Raw genomic sequence first — 17,047 nt, 5'->3', positions numbered from 1 at the left:
GTTGTGTCCTTGGGCAAGACACTTAACCTACTTGCCTCGTATGAATGTGTATGCATGTGAATGAATGTTGGTGGTGGTCGGAGGGGCCGTAGGCGTTGATTATTCGCCACGCTTCCGTGAGTCTGCCTCAGGGCAGCTCTGGCTACAATTGTAGCTTACCACCACCGGTATGACTGTGTATGAACGAATAATGGACTCTGTGAAGCGCTCTGAGTCAGAGCAACAGTCAGTCAGAGAAGAGCGCTATATAAATCCAATCCATTATTATTATTATTGTCTCTCTCTCTGGAGAAGACAGTAAGTTAATTTCCCAAAATGTTGGCGTATGTTGATTATTAGTATTGGGACTCTGTATCGTCAGTGAGGAAGTGGTGCTGCTGAGCTGTCAGTGGTTGTTAGCCTGTAGCTTGGCCACCTCCTCTGTCAGAGAGTGGCTGTTAGCTGACCTTGAGCCTGTAGCTTGGCCACCTCCTCTGTCAGAGCATCCTGGTTCTCCTCCAGCTGCCTCTTCTTCTGCTCCACATTCTGCATGTAGTCTGTCAGAGACTTGATCTTAGCCTGGTGCTGCACACAGAGGGGGGGGGGGGGGGGGGGGAAGAGAGGGGGGAGGGAGAGAGAGAGGGGGGAGAGAGAGGGAAGAGAGGGGGGAGGGAGAAAGAGAGGGGGGGGGAGAGATAGGGAAGAGAGGGGGGAGGGAGAAAGAGAGGGGGGAGAGAGAGAGAGAGAGAGAGAGAGGGGGGGGGAGAGAGGGGGGAGAGGGGAGGAGGGAGAGGGCGAGAGAGAGAGGGGGGAGAGAGAGAATGAGAGAGAGAGAAAGATAGACAGAGAGAGGGGGGGAGAGAGAGGGGAGGAGAGGGGAGGAGGGAGAGGGTGAGAGAGAGATGGGGGGAGAGAGAGAATGAGAGAGAGAGAAAGATAGACAGAGAGACAGAGAGAGAGAGTGCGAGAGAGAGAGAGAGAGAGAGAGAGAGAGAGAGAGAGAGCATGAGAGAGAGGGAGAGAGAGAGAGAAGCCTTTTAGACAGTTTTCTTTTCCTTTAGTGAGCATATGGAAAACAGAAAATAAACTGTATTTTATTCTAGATTGGTTCATTATTATAGACATGGGGCGAATTCAGAAATAACCATTAACTCTGAGATCCCTGAGAAAAAAAACGATGCGGTCAATAAAACAAGCATAACTAATAGAATCACATCTCTGGTAAGAGGTCAACGTCGACAGAAGCCAATCAAAAGATGGGATTAGTTGTGACCCCGCCCTGTGATCAAACCGGCTCCATCTCATTAGGGGGGGGGGGGGGGTGATTTCAGCCCATCCATAATAACAAATAAATAATAATTCCTCTGGCCCCGCCCCTTTTACCTGGGAGACGAGCAACTGGCAGGAGGCTAGCTCCTTCTCATTGGCCTGTATCTTGCGGTGGGCGTCGGCTTGGGTGCTCTCCAACTGCTTGCCGCGGTTGACCAGAGACTTGACCTCCGACTTCATCTTGCTGACGTAGAGACGAGCCACGGTGAACTCCTCCTCCATCGCCATGCCGTTCCCGTTACCCTCCGATGCTGCGAGGAGCAATATTAAAGCTGCTACATTTCTATGTAGAGTAATAGTATTGAAACGTATTGCTTTTCCCCCCAAAGAATTTGGCAGATCCAAAATGAATGTTGTTAAAAAAAATGTATTCTATTTATTTTGGGCTTTCTGTATTTTCTCCCATCCCAATTGCCTTCCTGGTCGTTGTGCGCATTGCCCCACTGTCGGCCTGGAGAGGGTGTAGAACTACCACATGCCTCCTCCGATACGTTTTCACCTGACAGCGAGGAGTTTCATCAGGGGAACGTAACGCGTGCGGAGGTTCACGCTATTTCCCCCCAGATCCCCTCCCTGCTGAACAGGCGCCCCCGACCGACCAGTAGGAGTCGCAGTTTTACAACGACCAGGACACACACCCCCCACCGGCTTCCCACCGGCTAACACTGCCAATTGTGTTAGTAGGGACGACTGACCAAGCCGGAGGTACCGCTGACAGCTGGATTAGATCCCAGAGTCTCTGCGGTGGCAGGCGAGTGCTTAGTCCACTGTGCTACCCAGCCGCACAGAATGTTGTTGTTTACATGTTGCGTGACATGCTGGTTGCTCTAGTGCAACCTACAATCTAGTCGCTGAATGTTATTTACAGTATAGTACCTTTACCTTGGCTCGAACACGGTATGTTTATAAACAGGAAACCTGTCTATACTGTAGGGCTGTCCCCGACTAAGGATTTGGATGGTCGACTAGGATTGGCCAAAATTTGCCGTTAGTCGACTATTGGTTGACTAAAAAAAATATATATATATATATATAATATTTTTAAAGTTTTTTTTTTTTATTTTTTTTTCATTTGGGCTGTGGGGGGTGCTTAATGTCTGAAGGAGTCGACTGAAGGCTTCTTGTCCTCTGCAAAAGCATGCAATTGGTCCACTGATGGATACATCTTGATATTTGTCTAGTCTAGTGTGTTCATTAGATGGGTGAAATCCTCTTTCAGTGCCTCTGTGACTGTTTTCATAGGCAGTTAGCCTCTGGTATGCGTGCCATTAGTGTTAGCCACGCTTCTAGGCCTATTTTCTTTTGGAAAGAATGATAAAAAAAAAAAAAATATTAATACTTTTTTTTTATTTTTATTTTTTATTATATTCGACTAAGAGGTTGGCCAGTCGACTACGGCCCCTTTCGACCGATTAGTCGACTAATCGATTAATAGGGGTCAGCCCTACTATACTGTATGTACAGTATGTTTGCGTTCTCACCACAGTCTTGATGTCGCTGCTGCCTATGATGACTCCTATGTCGCCGAGGTCTCGTAGCAGCAGGTTGAGGATCTCCGCAGCTCTCTTCTTCTGGTGACCACTCACCTCCTGTAGCTGACACAGCTCCCGCTGTACGACTGACAGTGTCACCTGCAGGCCATCACAGGTCATGCGTAAAAAAAGCTTTTTAGAAACTTTGAATTACTTTGTGACCAAGTTTATAGAATAAGCAGGTAAATATTTTCCAGAGATCCTTTCAATGCTTGTTAAACCACCTGTAAACTATTATACTATTATATAATATACACTATTATATACGCTATTAAATTATATATGCTATTATATTATATATACTATTATATTATATACACTATTATATTATATACAAATTTTTTCATTTTGAAATTCTATAATTTTTCCGGCCTCAGCTTTTAGAGATTGAACATTTATCACTCGCTGATTTGACTAGAGGCTATCAATAGGCTAACAATATTACTAATACAGCTGTACAAAATCAAGCAAGCAACTTTGAATTTACAAACCTTTATCCAAATCGTATCACAGTGTTTCATGGTTTTTAAGACCTGGATTATATATTTGTTTTACTCAAGTACTGTACCTAAGTACAATCTTGAGAGGTACTTGTACAACACTTGAGTATTTTCATTTTGTACTTTGTACTTTTACATTTCAAAGAAAATATTCTTTTTACTCCACTCCATTAATCTGAACCCATCAGTTACTAGTTACTTTTGAAGCCTGTTCAAGAGGAGGTAATCAGAGCAGCATAACTGAAGCACATACCACTTTAAAGGGGACATATTTAGTCCTCTTTTAGTTAATATAGGTCTTTGAATGGTAAATGGTAAATGGACTCCATTTATATAGCGCTTTTATCCAAAGTGCTTTACAACTTATGCCTCACATTCACACATTCACTCACACATTCACACACCGACCACAGAGGCGACCATGCAAGGTGCCAAGCTGCTCATCGAAAGCAGTTAGGGGTTAAGTGTCTATGGAATAAAACGTCTGAGCCTAAAGCAGAAAGCTGACGTGGAAAACCCGCAGCTTTAATGAAGAATGGACTGATAGATACACATTCATCATGCTGACCTTCAGTAATATTAAACCCGTATGTCTCATTTGCAATGAAACGATCGCTGTTGTAAAATGATACAATCTAAGGCATCACCATTACACAAGGCATGCAACTCTGACTCATACCCTGAGCAGGCCGAGGCCATTCAGAAAATGTTTTCCTGAAAGCTGGATATTCCCATGCCAACGGAATAAATGAGAGCTATGAGTTTGTCCCCATTCTTGCATGAGCACACGGCACAAGCCGAATTCCATTCATGAAAGACTGGAATTTGTTTACAATAAGCTTCACGTATCCTTGGAACGCACCCCAACGCCTACACACAACAAACAGTGCTGTCCATGGTTCTGAAACAACAGTGCACTATCCATGGTTCTGAAACAACAGTACTATATCCATGGTTCTGAAACAGCAATACGCTATACATGGTTCTGAAACAACAGTACACTATCCATGGTTCTGAAACAACAGTACACTATCCATGGTTCTGAAACAACAATACACTATCCATGGTTCTGAAACAACAATACGCTATCCATGGTTCTGAAACAACAGTGCACTATCCATGGTTCTGAAACAACAATACTATATCCATGGTTCTGAAACAGCAATACACTATCCATGGTTCTGAAACAACAATACGCTATCCATGGTTCAGAAACAACAACTAAGTGATAGTCAAATGTATCTCTGCCAATCATTTTGTTGTTTTTTCAATAGATACATAAAGCTTAAACAGAGGGCCGAAAAAATACAATTAAGCCCTTGTGGCATCAAGCCCATCCTAATATCCTAATAATTGTTTTTAATGTATTAATTTTCTGCAGGCAGGATGTGGCCAGTTGATGTACTAATTCATCTGGGTATTTATACTTGTACTTAAGTAAAGGAACCGTGTACTTCCTCCACCCTCTGTGCTTGAATGAACCCTACGAATCACATATTATTTATTATTTTAAATGACTTATTACATATTATTAAATATGATATTGTAAGGAAGGGGCAGGACCAGATAAGCTTTTGCTTCCTTCTGTCCCTTCTCGAACAAAACCATTTGTCTTGAGCTATGTTGATTATTGCTTAATATAAAATATAATATTTTATTTTATTTGTTTTATTTAGAGTTTTAGTTATTTTTTCCGTTATTACAAACGTGTGTGTTTACGGTTGTTTGAGATAAATAAATAAAGATCAAATCAAATCAAATCAACCGGCCCTTCCTCTCTCCACACCCACCGTCTTCTGGATCAGCTCCTCCGCCAGCTGCAGGTTGGCCTGCTCGCGCTCCTCCACCTCCTGGCTCTTCTGGTCGTAGTTGACGGCCAGCTCCTCCAGCGCCTGCAGCACCTCCTTCACCTCCTCCTTGGCCAGCTCGTTCTCTGTCTGCAGCCGGCACAGCTCCTCCTGCATTTTGTCGTAGTCGCGGCGCGTCGACGCCAGGAGCTGTACATCCAGGGGGGGGGGGGGGGGGGGGGGGGAGGCGGACACAAGGCCAGAAGAGAGAGAGAGACGGACACGTTAGCCTAGCTTAGCACAATGAATCGAAGCGGATATGGCCGTTTAGCGTAGGCATTGTCCAACTAACACCTCTCCCCCGAAGGCTAACCGGCCATGTCCGCTTCCATTCATTGTGCTAAGCTAAGGCTAACGTGCAGCCAGATAGCTTTCTACTGAACGCACAGAGAGGAAACTGGTATCTATCTTGAGTGCTACAGTCTTGAGTGCATAGTACAGTAGTATAGTATGGACATATTAGCATAGTAGGTAGTAATATAGGCCTAGTAGATGCCTTAGTAGCAAAGTGCATAATAGTAAAACAAAAACAAAAACAAAAAACAGTACAAAGGTTCGTTGTTTTTTTCTTTTCATTTCAGATATTGATTGAAGAAGTGTGTTTTTAGTCGGGCTAGGTAAAAAAAAGTGGCGGTTCCCATGGAAACATCCTTCCGAGCTACGTGATCTAGACACTACCGACATGGTTCCAACAGCAACAACACCCACCTCTTCCTGGTCCAACATCTGCTCTTTGAGCTTCTCGGCCAGTTGACTGTGCTGGTTAATCTCATCGTCCTGTTACCAAGTGAGATGAAAGCAGAAGTCAGTGGTTAAAAGTGGAAGAGTCACCAAACTATGGTAGTTCATGACGTTCACATTATAGGGTTTTAACCCCTAGGTTAGGCCTGGGTATTATATCAATATTTATTGTTTTTATTTATTGTCTATCTATGACAATCCACATTGGGATTGGGATGTGATTTTTTGTATATGGTCGAATCATGATACACAATTCCATTGTCTTAATTAATTATCAATATATATATATATGAGACTGTAGGGTAACACATGAGACACTTTCAATTGATGTTCTCAAATATTTCAGAAATCATTTTATGAGAAATCGGACTATATATATATATAGTCCGATTTCTCACAAAATGATTTCTGAAATATTTGAGAATGTCAATTGAAAGTGTCTCATGTGTTACCCTACAGTCTCATTATAATCCAGTTGAACCTCAACTGGATTATCCAACATATGACTTTCCATTCCTTATTCCCTCCAGTCACATCACATCACATCATGTCAAGTACATCTAGATATCATGGTATTTGTTTTTTCCCAGAGCCAGAGGAATCTTCTAACTACAAGTAACTTACAATGTGGGTTCAATGTGATAAAACTCCTTTCCTACTGCATCATCGTCTGGCACTGTATAACAGCATCGAGGTCCAGGCAAACTCCTTAAAGGAACACGCCAACATTTTGGGAAATTAGCTTACCGTCTTCTCCAGAGAGAGACAAGAAGATAAATACCAGTTTCCTCTCTGTGCGTTCAGTAGAAAGCTATCTGGCTGCACGTTAGCCTAGCTTAGCACAATTAATGGAAGCGGACAGTGCCGGTTAGCCTAGGCATTGTCCAACTAACACCTCTCACTGTCTGCCTCCATTCATTGTGCTAAGCTAGGCTAACGTGCAGCCAGATAGCTTTCTACTGAACGCACAGAGAGGAGACTGGTATCTATCTCCTTGTATCTCTCTGGAGAAGACGATACGATCATTTCCCAAAATGTCGACGTGTTCCTTTAAAATCGCCTCAAAGATAATCGGCAATCCAAACATTTCTGGGAAGTTTCACTACAAATATTTTGGAATGGCCCATAAGATCATGAAAGATCCCAGTCACATGTACTCTATTACACACAGAATACGAGCTGCTACCCTCACATAGGTCTGTGCCACTTTCAATAAGCCTACTTAACAATTAAAAAAATGTGTCACAACGTACACAGGACAGTGCAATATAAAAGGGCTGTGCAATACAAAATAACTTGGACGTATGGGACTGTGCCACATCAATGAATAACGTTGGTTGGGAGGGAAGGAAGGGGTTAATTACATAGTTGCTCTGATGTAAATGGTAAATGATGTCTTGTCTGTCTGACATAAAACTAATTTCTGTACCAACAGACAATAAACAATTCCCTTTTTGGATCTACATTTTGAAGGAACAGCTAAACTGGACCATACTGGTCTAGTTGTACTAATCAGCACACATGTTTTACATTAATACCCATGGCCACTTTCCTGAGCACAGTTAATTTTTTTTTATGTTTTTCTTTGTTTACCTTTAGAATTTTTCTTTTTAACGTTATATAATTATATAAAAGAAACCTACCCAAAATAATCTCCTATTATACGCACATTATGGATTAAACATTGGTCACTCCTTAGAAAACTCCCTCTCTATCTCCCTCCCTCTCTCTCTCGGCATGAATGTCCTTGTTTACACTATCAAACTAATCCCGTAGAGCCTTTCTGGTCCAAAGCGTGCATCGAAAGAGGTGACATCTTTGTGCGACCAGGAGATACATTAAGGTAGCGTTTACCACCATAACACTATGGTCCTTTAAACTCTCAGTACAGATGAGGTCCTGAGGTCCTGGTCCTTTAAACTCTCAGTACAGATGAGGTCCTGGTCCTTTAAACTCTCAGTACAGATGGACCCTGAGGTCCTGGTCCTTTAAACTCTCAGTACAGATGGACCCTGAGGTCCTGGTCCTTTAAACTCTCAGTACAGATGGACCCTGAGGTCCTGGTCCTTTAAACTCTCAGTACAGATGGACCCTGAGGTCCTGGTCCTTTAAACTCTCAGTACAGATGGACCCTGAGGCCCTGGTCCTTTAAACTCTCAGTACAGATGAGGTCCTGGTCCTTTAAACTCTCAGTACAGATGGACCCTGAGGTCCTGGTCCTTTAAACTCTCAGTACAGATGGACCCTGAGGCCCTGGTCCTTTAAACTCTCAGTACAGATAAACGCTGAGGTCCTGACCTTGTCGTCCAGCTGCTTGTAGAGGTTGGTGATGTTCTCCTCGTATTTGCCCTTGTCCTCGGTGGTGACCACCCCCCCGCAGGCCGGCGTCAGGTTGTCGATGATGGGCGTGTTGTCGCACGGCTCCAGGCTCCTCTGCTCCTTGGAGCTCAGCTGGTCCTCCTCCGGTACGTTCTCCCCTGCATCGGTCCATCCCACCATACAAACACACACACATTCATACATATAATAATTCATAATTAATTACATTTAGATTTAGTGCTTCTCTAGACACTCAAAGCACTCCCCACGATGTAGGGTGGAAATGGCCTCCTTCACCACCACTGGTAGCACCCAACCTTGGCTGCCATACACTGGTACCCGGCACACATCACACTACACAGTGGCTGAACGGCTCAGGAGACGGGGATTGATATCAGCCAATTAAGGGGAAGGGATGATTAGGTGGCCTTGATGTCAGAGACCTGATTGGGAATTTGGCCAGGAACGTCGGAGAACCCCTTACTCTTTACGATAGGCGTCCTGGGTTCTTTAATGACCGACATTCAGTCAGGACCTCGGTTTAGCATCTCATCCGTAGGACACAGAGTTCCCCCCACACACATGCATTTAGTCAGAGAGGTCATAGCGCAGGGTCACTAGCAGTGGAGCAGTTACTGTAGGCCATGTTGACACTGCAAGCGAAAGTGGCCCAAATCTAAATTCTTAGCTCATATATATGACGAATATCATGCCAGTTAGGGTACCTTGTGTATACTGCACCTTATGTACTGTATACTATTTACTTTTACTCTTACTCATACTATATATTCAGAATACATTTTATTTATTGCCTATATTTATTGAGAGTAACGTATAATATAACTGATAGGGCATACCCATCTGCACCTTTGTTTACACTGTTTATTATTTCTCTTATTTTTATATTCAGATCTAATTTTATTGTCTATATTTATGTCTTTCTACTATTACCCTGCCCATACCTGTACCTCCCCTCCCCTCTCCCCCATGCTGCTATGACGCCCGAATTTCCCAAAGGGGATCAATAAAGGAATATCTTATCTTAGGCCCCGTTTAGACGGAAACGCTAGCAGGTGAATCCGCAAAAATATTTTTACAGATGTGCCTTTCGTTTATACGGAAACAGCGTTTTTACGGGGTGAAACCGCAAAAAAGTGAGACTACCTTCCAGGGTGGAATTCCTAGAAACGCAAAAGCTTTGCGCTTTCGTCTAAACTGTCAAACCGTATAAATCTGTTAAAACGATGACGAAAGGGTTGTCACGGCTCTGGTCGCGCGTACTGCTTACGTCACATGTAGCAGGTATGCGCCAGTAGCCGAGACGTAAACAAAGCAAGTATGTCTGACTATATCAACGGAGATCACCTGAAGGCTACATTGGCAGTACTTTTAACCCTTTCACTGCCACACGACAGAAGGTTAACCCTTTACTATCACACAACCGGCTGTCGTGTGGCAGTGAAAGGGTTAAATACACAAGAATCTGTCCCGCGGCGTGAGTGGACCCACTGTCTGTGAGTGACTCTGCTTTTGTCCAATCAAATTCCCCATCCACAGTCTGCGAATCAGAGGCAGAGTAGGGCGGGTCTTCACAGCACGTCATGTGACATATGCGCCAATCGTGTGACAGCGGGGCTCCGTTTGTTACAGCGTCGTCTGCACGGAGAATTCCCCAAAACGCTTGTCTAAACGTAAAATTAAAAGTGAAACCGCAAGATGACTTTTGCGGTTTCTGTTCACAAAACGCTTGTCTAAACGGGGCCTTAGATGGCAGAGTTGGGAGCATTTCATATAGATAGTTATTAATATGTTTTATTGTTATATTGTAGAAATGTGTGCATTGAAATGTCTGTAAAGTCTCGACGACATTGAAAATGAGGGTGACCTGACCTCAATTGTCTTTTTGAGAATAAATAAAGGTTTGAATGAATTTCACCTAAATCCTAATCAATCTAATACATTTCCAGAGCTATTTTTGAACCCTGGAAACTCAGGAGAAGTATTTTGAGCCGTGGGTTATTTCAGTAAGAAGCTTCTCTCATTACAGTGGATCAATGTTTTAAGTCTCTTCTTTACCCAGGCTGGAGACAAAACGTCTTTTGTCTTTTCGAGAATAAATAAAGGTTTGAATGAATGAATGAATGATGTCACAGGGACAGACAAACCACGAAGCTGCTTCTATATAGATGCGTTCAAAGCGACAACAAAAAAGACCCGCCTGACGCAATGTGTTTCTAAGGCGATAGTTGACAGGAAATCGAACTGTTACAAACTGTTCCCCTGGCAACAGAATTCCAGTGAAACCGACTACAGCAGCGACACATCAGCGAATGAGAGGAGAACGGGGCGAAGAGGTGAGCAGAGAACAAACGACTTGGGAGAGAGCCAACGGCTGAGTCATGACACAAAGCACTGATTCAGCACTGTGTGTGTGTGTGTGTGTGTGTGTGTGTGTGTGTGTGTGTGTGTGTGTGTGTGTGTGTGAGTATACGTGTGCATGTGAGCCTGTGTGTGTGTTATGCCCGTGTGCATGCGTGTATGTGCACATTCGTGTGTATGTGCATTTGTGCCTCTGTGTGTGTGTGTGTGACATGTGTGTGTGTGTGACATGTGTGGAGAGCTGAGAGGGATTAGCGGCAGCGAGCTGATTGCTGCTAAGGGGAGGGGCTGCTAGCATCACAGTACACCAGGGAGGGAGAGAGAGAAAGAGAGAGAGGGAGGGAGGGAGAGAGAGAGAGAGAGACACTGTGGGTTGGGGGGGGGGGGGGGCAATGGTTACCATGCAACAGAACTGAACTAAACTGGTGGAAGGCATGGAGGTAAAAACACATTCCACATCCAATTTTCTTTCAATTCACCATTTTCTTTTTTATTTGTATTGTTTTGCTTCAGTACACCTCAGCCCTACACGCACCAAGTGTGATGTCGATCAAGGACTGACATAATAATACTATAATCATAGTAATCATAAGAATCACAACTACCTTACCTCATACAATAGTCTACCCATATAGCTCTGTGATGATAGCATGTACAATAGTGCTGTGTATACCATATATATACATTTATATATTTATATTTACTGCATATACAGTATATATATCTGACTGAATATACCTGCATATAATTATTCTATATACCTACTTATACATCTGCATATAACCCATATACTGTACCTCTGTATGATAGCATGTACAATAATGTTGTACATACCTGCATATAATCCTTTTTTACATAATCTGTAGATACTATATCTATACATATCCCCAACCTACTCTTACTAGTTAAGCTGCTGGTCAGTATGACTTACTACCATAGTGGCTTTATACCTGTATCACTGTACATGTTAATACTACAACTCTGTACATACATCTGATGTAATAGCACTATTACTCAGTAGTACTAATTTATATCTAGTTTAATCTAATCTAATCAAACTCATCTGACCTCATCTGGTCTTTCCAAAGACCAGAGATGGGACACTCAATTAAATGTTTGCACTAACCATCCAGTTCGTTTTTATAGTGTAACGTTTGGCTACTTTAAATCATTGAACATAGAGAGAGAGAGAGAGAGAGAGAGAGAGAGAGAGAGAGAGAGAGAGAGAGAGAGAGAGAGAGAGAGAGAGAGAGAGAGAGAGAGAGAGAGAGGATCAGACCCCCCCCTTTCCTCACTAATGGGACTCAAAACTTAAACTGGTGTCGTGGAGTCACTCCGCTGTGAGCGCTTCCAGGGTTAGCGTTAGCGGCTAACGTTAGTTAGCTTAGCTTAGTTAGCGTTAGTTAAGGTTTTTACCGTGACGTGGACATACAGGAATGGCGACGATGCAAAGCATGTTAGACACATTAGACCCGTTGCTCGCGCTGGTCTGTGTCTATTATGAAATGACAATTGCGCGTGATTGGAATTCAGATAATTTTCTAACGCGCACAGTAAATTTCGCAGAGTAAATTTTACTCAAACTGAGTACATTTTACTTAAACTGAGTAAAATTTACTCTGCGAAATTTACTGTGGCCGGGTCTTAGGTGCCACGAAATGTGGCACAGAGCATGAATCACTACTCGGTAGTGCCAACGTAATTTGGTCAGTACCCTTAAAAGTACAGAGTTCGCTCCCCAACCCTAATCACCGCACCAGCGTGCTCGTTCCCTGGTGTTTCCTCACCGTTCCTCCAGCGGTTCAGCTCCAGCTCCAGCCTCTGGATGATTGTCTTCAGGCCCTTGTTCTTCTCCTTCTCCTTCTCGTACTTCTTCTTCCACTCCTCCGCCGTCAGCTCCAGGTTCACGGACACTGTGTTCTTGATGGTCTTGGCTCTGCAGAGGGGAGACAGATAAAAAAAAAAGCATATTGAAATTATAAATCAAATCAAATCAAATCAAATTTATTTGTAAAGCCCGAAATCACACATTGGGCCGGACACGTCTTCTTTAACACTTTGACTGCCGGGACCCGTCTTTAGACGTCTTTGCTGGCCATGCTAAAGTTGCCGGAGGACGCGTTACGTCGTCCTTATATCAATATTTCAAAAATCTGCGATCGGATTCATATGTCCCCTCCGCTGGCCTGAGATCCACCAGCAGGACCCACTGAGCTCTCTGGCGGTTCAGGAGCGCCATCTGGTGGCCGATCGGCGCAATCGCCAAACAGGATGTTGAATAGAGGTTGTCATGACGACCGTAGTACTTCCGGGCGCTCGCTATAGGTCATGGGACTCTGGCTCGTCACGCTACACGGTGATCGATTGGCAATAACTCGATAAACAACATGATTTGGACGTATATACCATTATACAAGCTGGAGATGGACCGGGTAAAAATATATCCCATAATGATAAGATTTCTACTCGACGATGATCGCCCAACGGCGCGCGGAGACTGGGGTGAGTTTCAGCGTGTAACGTTACCGTCTTCGATACTAACTGCTATTATCAACATTTGACCCACATTAGATGATTGGTATAACGCTGCCCACGGAATTATAAACGCCCCCTCGCCCATCCGGTCAACATCAGATGACGTGTAGTAACTTCTAGAAGTACGTCTAGTTGGAATTTTTTATATCGCGCTGATTGCCATCAAACTGTATTTCATCATCAATATAATGCATTTGGGGCTATATATCACGTTCTGGAGAAAGCTGCAGAAAGAGATGAAAACATACTTATACATTAGACCATACTTTACTATGAATATGTGAATGAAAAAGTTTAACGTTGCTACACAATGAACAATACATATAGGACTTTGAATGGGCCCTAATAATGGCAATGTAGCAATAGAATTTAAAAAGTTATAGCCCTGCAAAGAAGGGGACTTTCTCCATAGACAAATAGCGCTGGCAATCTATGGTATATCATGAATTTAACCTTAGGCAGCCAAAGTGTTAAACAAGAATCAAGAAGAAACATCACAATAAATCAAGAACAAAAAACCCACCATGAAATCCAAAATAAATGTAAAATAAATAAATGCAATACCCCATCGAAGGTAAGGATGTATAAATTAAATGTATAAATCTACTAAATTATAAACACAATTGTAACGCGTGCATAGTCAGAGTCAGAGATTTTATTTGCCATGTATGGACGAATCCACATTGGAATACAGGTACAGAGCAAACACTGTGGGCTAGATCCACAAAGAATGGATTGCACGGTGCAAGTTGCACCCTTACTTACAATTCATTATGAATTGAAAATGGGGGACCCTGATGTAAACAAGACGAAGGTGTTTCTCTGGTCTGCATCCCCTTAACAATTGTGTGTATTGAGCCGTACTGTATTGTACCCATTCTGCAATCTGTTAATAAAATGTTCATTCAATCAATCAATCTGCATGGCGATTGATTGAATGAAAATTGTATTAACAGATTGTAGAATGGGTAAGTAAGTGTGCAACTAGCACCGTGCAATCCATTCTTTGGATCTAGCCCTGTGTGTCTACAACTAATTCAATACAGGAGCAGAGTAGAAACAGTACAGAAAAAAAGATGTAAAAACACAGACAGTATAAAAGGACAAAATGCTAAAGTTGATATCAACATCCCCTAACAGCACCCCTAAATCATCGTAAAGTGACTTGGGGACTTGTGTGACTGGGAGATTTGTGTGACTGGGAGACTTGTGTGACTGGGAGACTCGTGTGACTGGGAGACTTGTGTGTCTGGGAGACTTGTGTGACTGGGAGACTCGTGTGACTGGGAGACTTGTGTGTCTGGGAGACTTGTGTGACTGGGAGACTCGTGTGACTGGGAGACTTGTGTGTCTGGGAGACTTGTGTGACTGGGAGACTCGTGTGCCTTGGAGACTTGTGTGACTGGGAGACTTGTGTGACTGGGAGTGGGAGACTCATGTGACTGGGAGACTTGTGTGTCTGGGAGACTTGTGTGATTGGGATACTTGTGTGACTGGGAGACTTGTGTGACTGGGAGACTCGTGTGACTGGGAGACGTGGTAAATACACAGGTCACAACATGTTTACAGGAACGTTTGGGAGTGGGGGCGGCTGGGTGGCGCAGCGGACATTACGCTCATCACCAACGCAAGAGACACCGGTCTCGAATCAGGCAGGTGAAAAAGAAGTGGCTGGCTGCCTCCACATGTATCGGAGGGGACATGTGATGGGCTTCTACCCTCCCTACGACCGGCCAGTGGGGGGAACATGCGAACGATCAGGACAGGGGAGGGAGAATTGGCACGAGAGGAAAATTGGGATGGGAGAAGAATCACAGAAAAAAGGAGGAGAAAAAGTAGGTAAAAAAAAGGAACGTTTGGGAGTTGTATTTTGATTGTATTTGGAGTATATTTCCTGACTGTAGTGAACTAGGCTGCCCCACTTGTGATGAAGCTAAGCTAGGCTAACGGTCCAGGCGTTCCCTAAGCCCAATGCATGCAGAGAGACGAAAAAGGTATGTATCTTCTTGTCTAACTCCAGGGAAGATGTTAAATAAGCTAATTTCCCAAAATGTTGGAGTTTTCCTTTAATGTTTTTAGTTAATGTTTGTAGAGTATAACACCAGACATATTCTGCGCTATATGAGGGACATATGACACATCGCCTCAACAGACACAATCATCCTCTTGGCCCAGTGGTTCTGTTCAGGTTGTATAGTTGGTGGATGAGACCCTCAGGCTGTCTCATCCCTGGACACGCCCTTCATAACAGCTGCTCAGCTGAGAGCCATGGCCGTCTGGGTTTGTATCTGTGTGTGTGTGTGTGCGTGCGTGTGTGTGTGTGTGTGTGTGTGTGTGTGTGTGTGTGTGTGTGTGTGTGTGGTGCGTGTGCGTGTGCGTTGTGTGTGTGTGTGTGTGTGGGTGTGCCTGCACACATGTGCCCTCCCTGCAGTAGCTCCGCCGAGTGTGTATCGCGCATGTGCATTTATGAATGTGCGTGCTGTGTGGTGTGCCTCTTTGTGCATAATGTGTGTGTCTGTGTGCATTCATTCCCTGCAGCAGTTCCTGTGAGAGATGACTGCAGTAGCCCTGTGTGTGATATGAGTGTGCGTCATGCGTGCATGCCTCTTTGTGTGTGTGTGCGTCATGCGTGCATGCCTCTTTGTGTGTGTGTGCGCGTGTGCGTCATGCGTGCATGCCTCTTTGTGTGTGTGTGCATCATGTGTGCATGCCTCTTTGTGTGTGTGTGCGCGTGTGCGTCATGCGTGCATGCCTCTTTGTGTGTGTGTGTGTGTGTGTGTGTGTGTGCATGCCTCTTTGTGTGTGTGTGTGTGTGTGTGTGTGTGTGTGTGTGCATGCCTCTTTGTGTGTGTGTGTGTGTGTGTGTGTGTGTGTGTGTGTGTGTGTGTGTGTGTGTGTGTGTGTGTGTGTGTGTGTGTGTGTGTGTGTGTGTGTGTGTGTGTGTGTGTGTGTGTGTGTGTGTGTGTGTGTGTGTGTGTGTGCATGAGAACTAGAGGACACAAAGGACAGGCAGCTTGACTCTGCTCGTGCAGCAGAGAGGAGGGTGGGGTTAGTGTGTTATGCAGGCGAGTGCAGTAGGGAAGAGAGAAGAGGAGAGGAGAGGAGAGGAGAGGAGAGGAGAGGAGAGGAGAGGAGAGGAGAGGAGAGGAGAGGAGAGGAGAGAAGAGGAGTGGAGTGGAGAGGACAGGAGAGGTGTGGAGAGGAGAGGAGAGGAGAGGAGAGGAGAGGAGAGGAGAGGAGAGGAGAGGAGAGGAGAGGAGAGGAGAGGAGAGGAGAGGAGAGGAGAGGTGTGGAGAGGAGAGGAGAGGAGAGGTGAGGAGAGGAGAGGTGAGGAGAGGAGAGGTGTGGAGAGGAGAGGAGAGGAGAGGAGAGGTGAGGAGAGGAGAGGAGAGGAGAGGAGAGGAGAGGAGAGGAGAGGAGAGGAGAGGAGAGGAGAGGAGAGGAGAGGAGAGGAGAGGAGAGGAGAGGTCGTGGAGAGGAGAGGAGAGGAGTGGAGAGGACAGGAGAGGTGAGGAGAGGAGAGGAGAGGTGAGGAGAGGTGTGGAGAGGAGAGGAGAGGAGAGGAGAGGAGAGGAGAGGAGAGGAGAGGAGAGGAGAGGGAGAGGAGAAGTGTGGACAGGAGAGGACAGGAGAGGTGAGGAGAGGCGAGGAGTGCAGAGGAGAGGAGAGGAGAGGAGAGGAGAGGAGAGGAGAGGAGAGGAGAGGAGTGCAGAGGACAGGAGAGGTGTGAGAGGAGAGGATGAGGACAGGAGAGGTGTGGAGAGGAGAGAGAGGAGAGGAGAGGAGAGGAGAGGAGAGGAGAGGAGAGGAGAGGAGAGGAGAGGAGAGGAGAGGAGAGGAGAGGAGGGGAGGGTTTCAGATCACTTTGTGTCCTAGGCTAATGACT

The 17,047-nt window shown here is 44.7% G+C and overlaps 1 protein-coding gene across 1 annotated transcript; it reads right to left on the bottom strand.

Annotated features, from left to right (window-relative positions):
- Window positions 1-446: 446 nt before the first annotated feature.
- On the bottom strand, window positions 447-12,562 carry LOC311248633 (kinesin heavy chain-like; the record flags this gene model as incomplete). The annotated part of the gene is made up of 7 exons (XM_084339488.1): window positions 447-564; window positions 1,363-1,559; window positions 2,771-2,939; window positions 5,131-5,337; window positions 5,896-5,964; window positions 8,227-8,405; window positions 12,414-12,562. Coding segments are annotated over 7 exons (1,088 nt in total), but the record flags the coding sequence as incomplete, so codon positions are not given.
- Window positions 12,563-17,047: the final 4,485 nt, after the last annotated feature.

The sequence above is a fragment of the Notolepis coatsorum genome, assembly GCF_963971535.1.
Source record: "Notolepis coatsorum genome assembly, contig: SCAFFOLD_3587, whole genome shotgun sequence".
Lineage (NCBI taxonomy): Eukaryota > Metazoa > Chordata > Actinopteri > Aulopiformes > Paralepididae > Notolepis > Notolepis coatsorum.
This window is presented reverse-complemented; position numbering and strand designations above follow the sequence as displayed.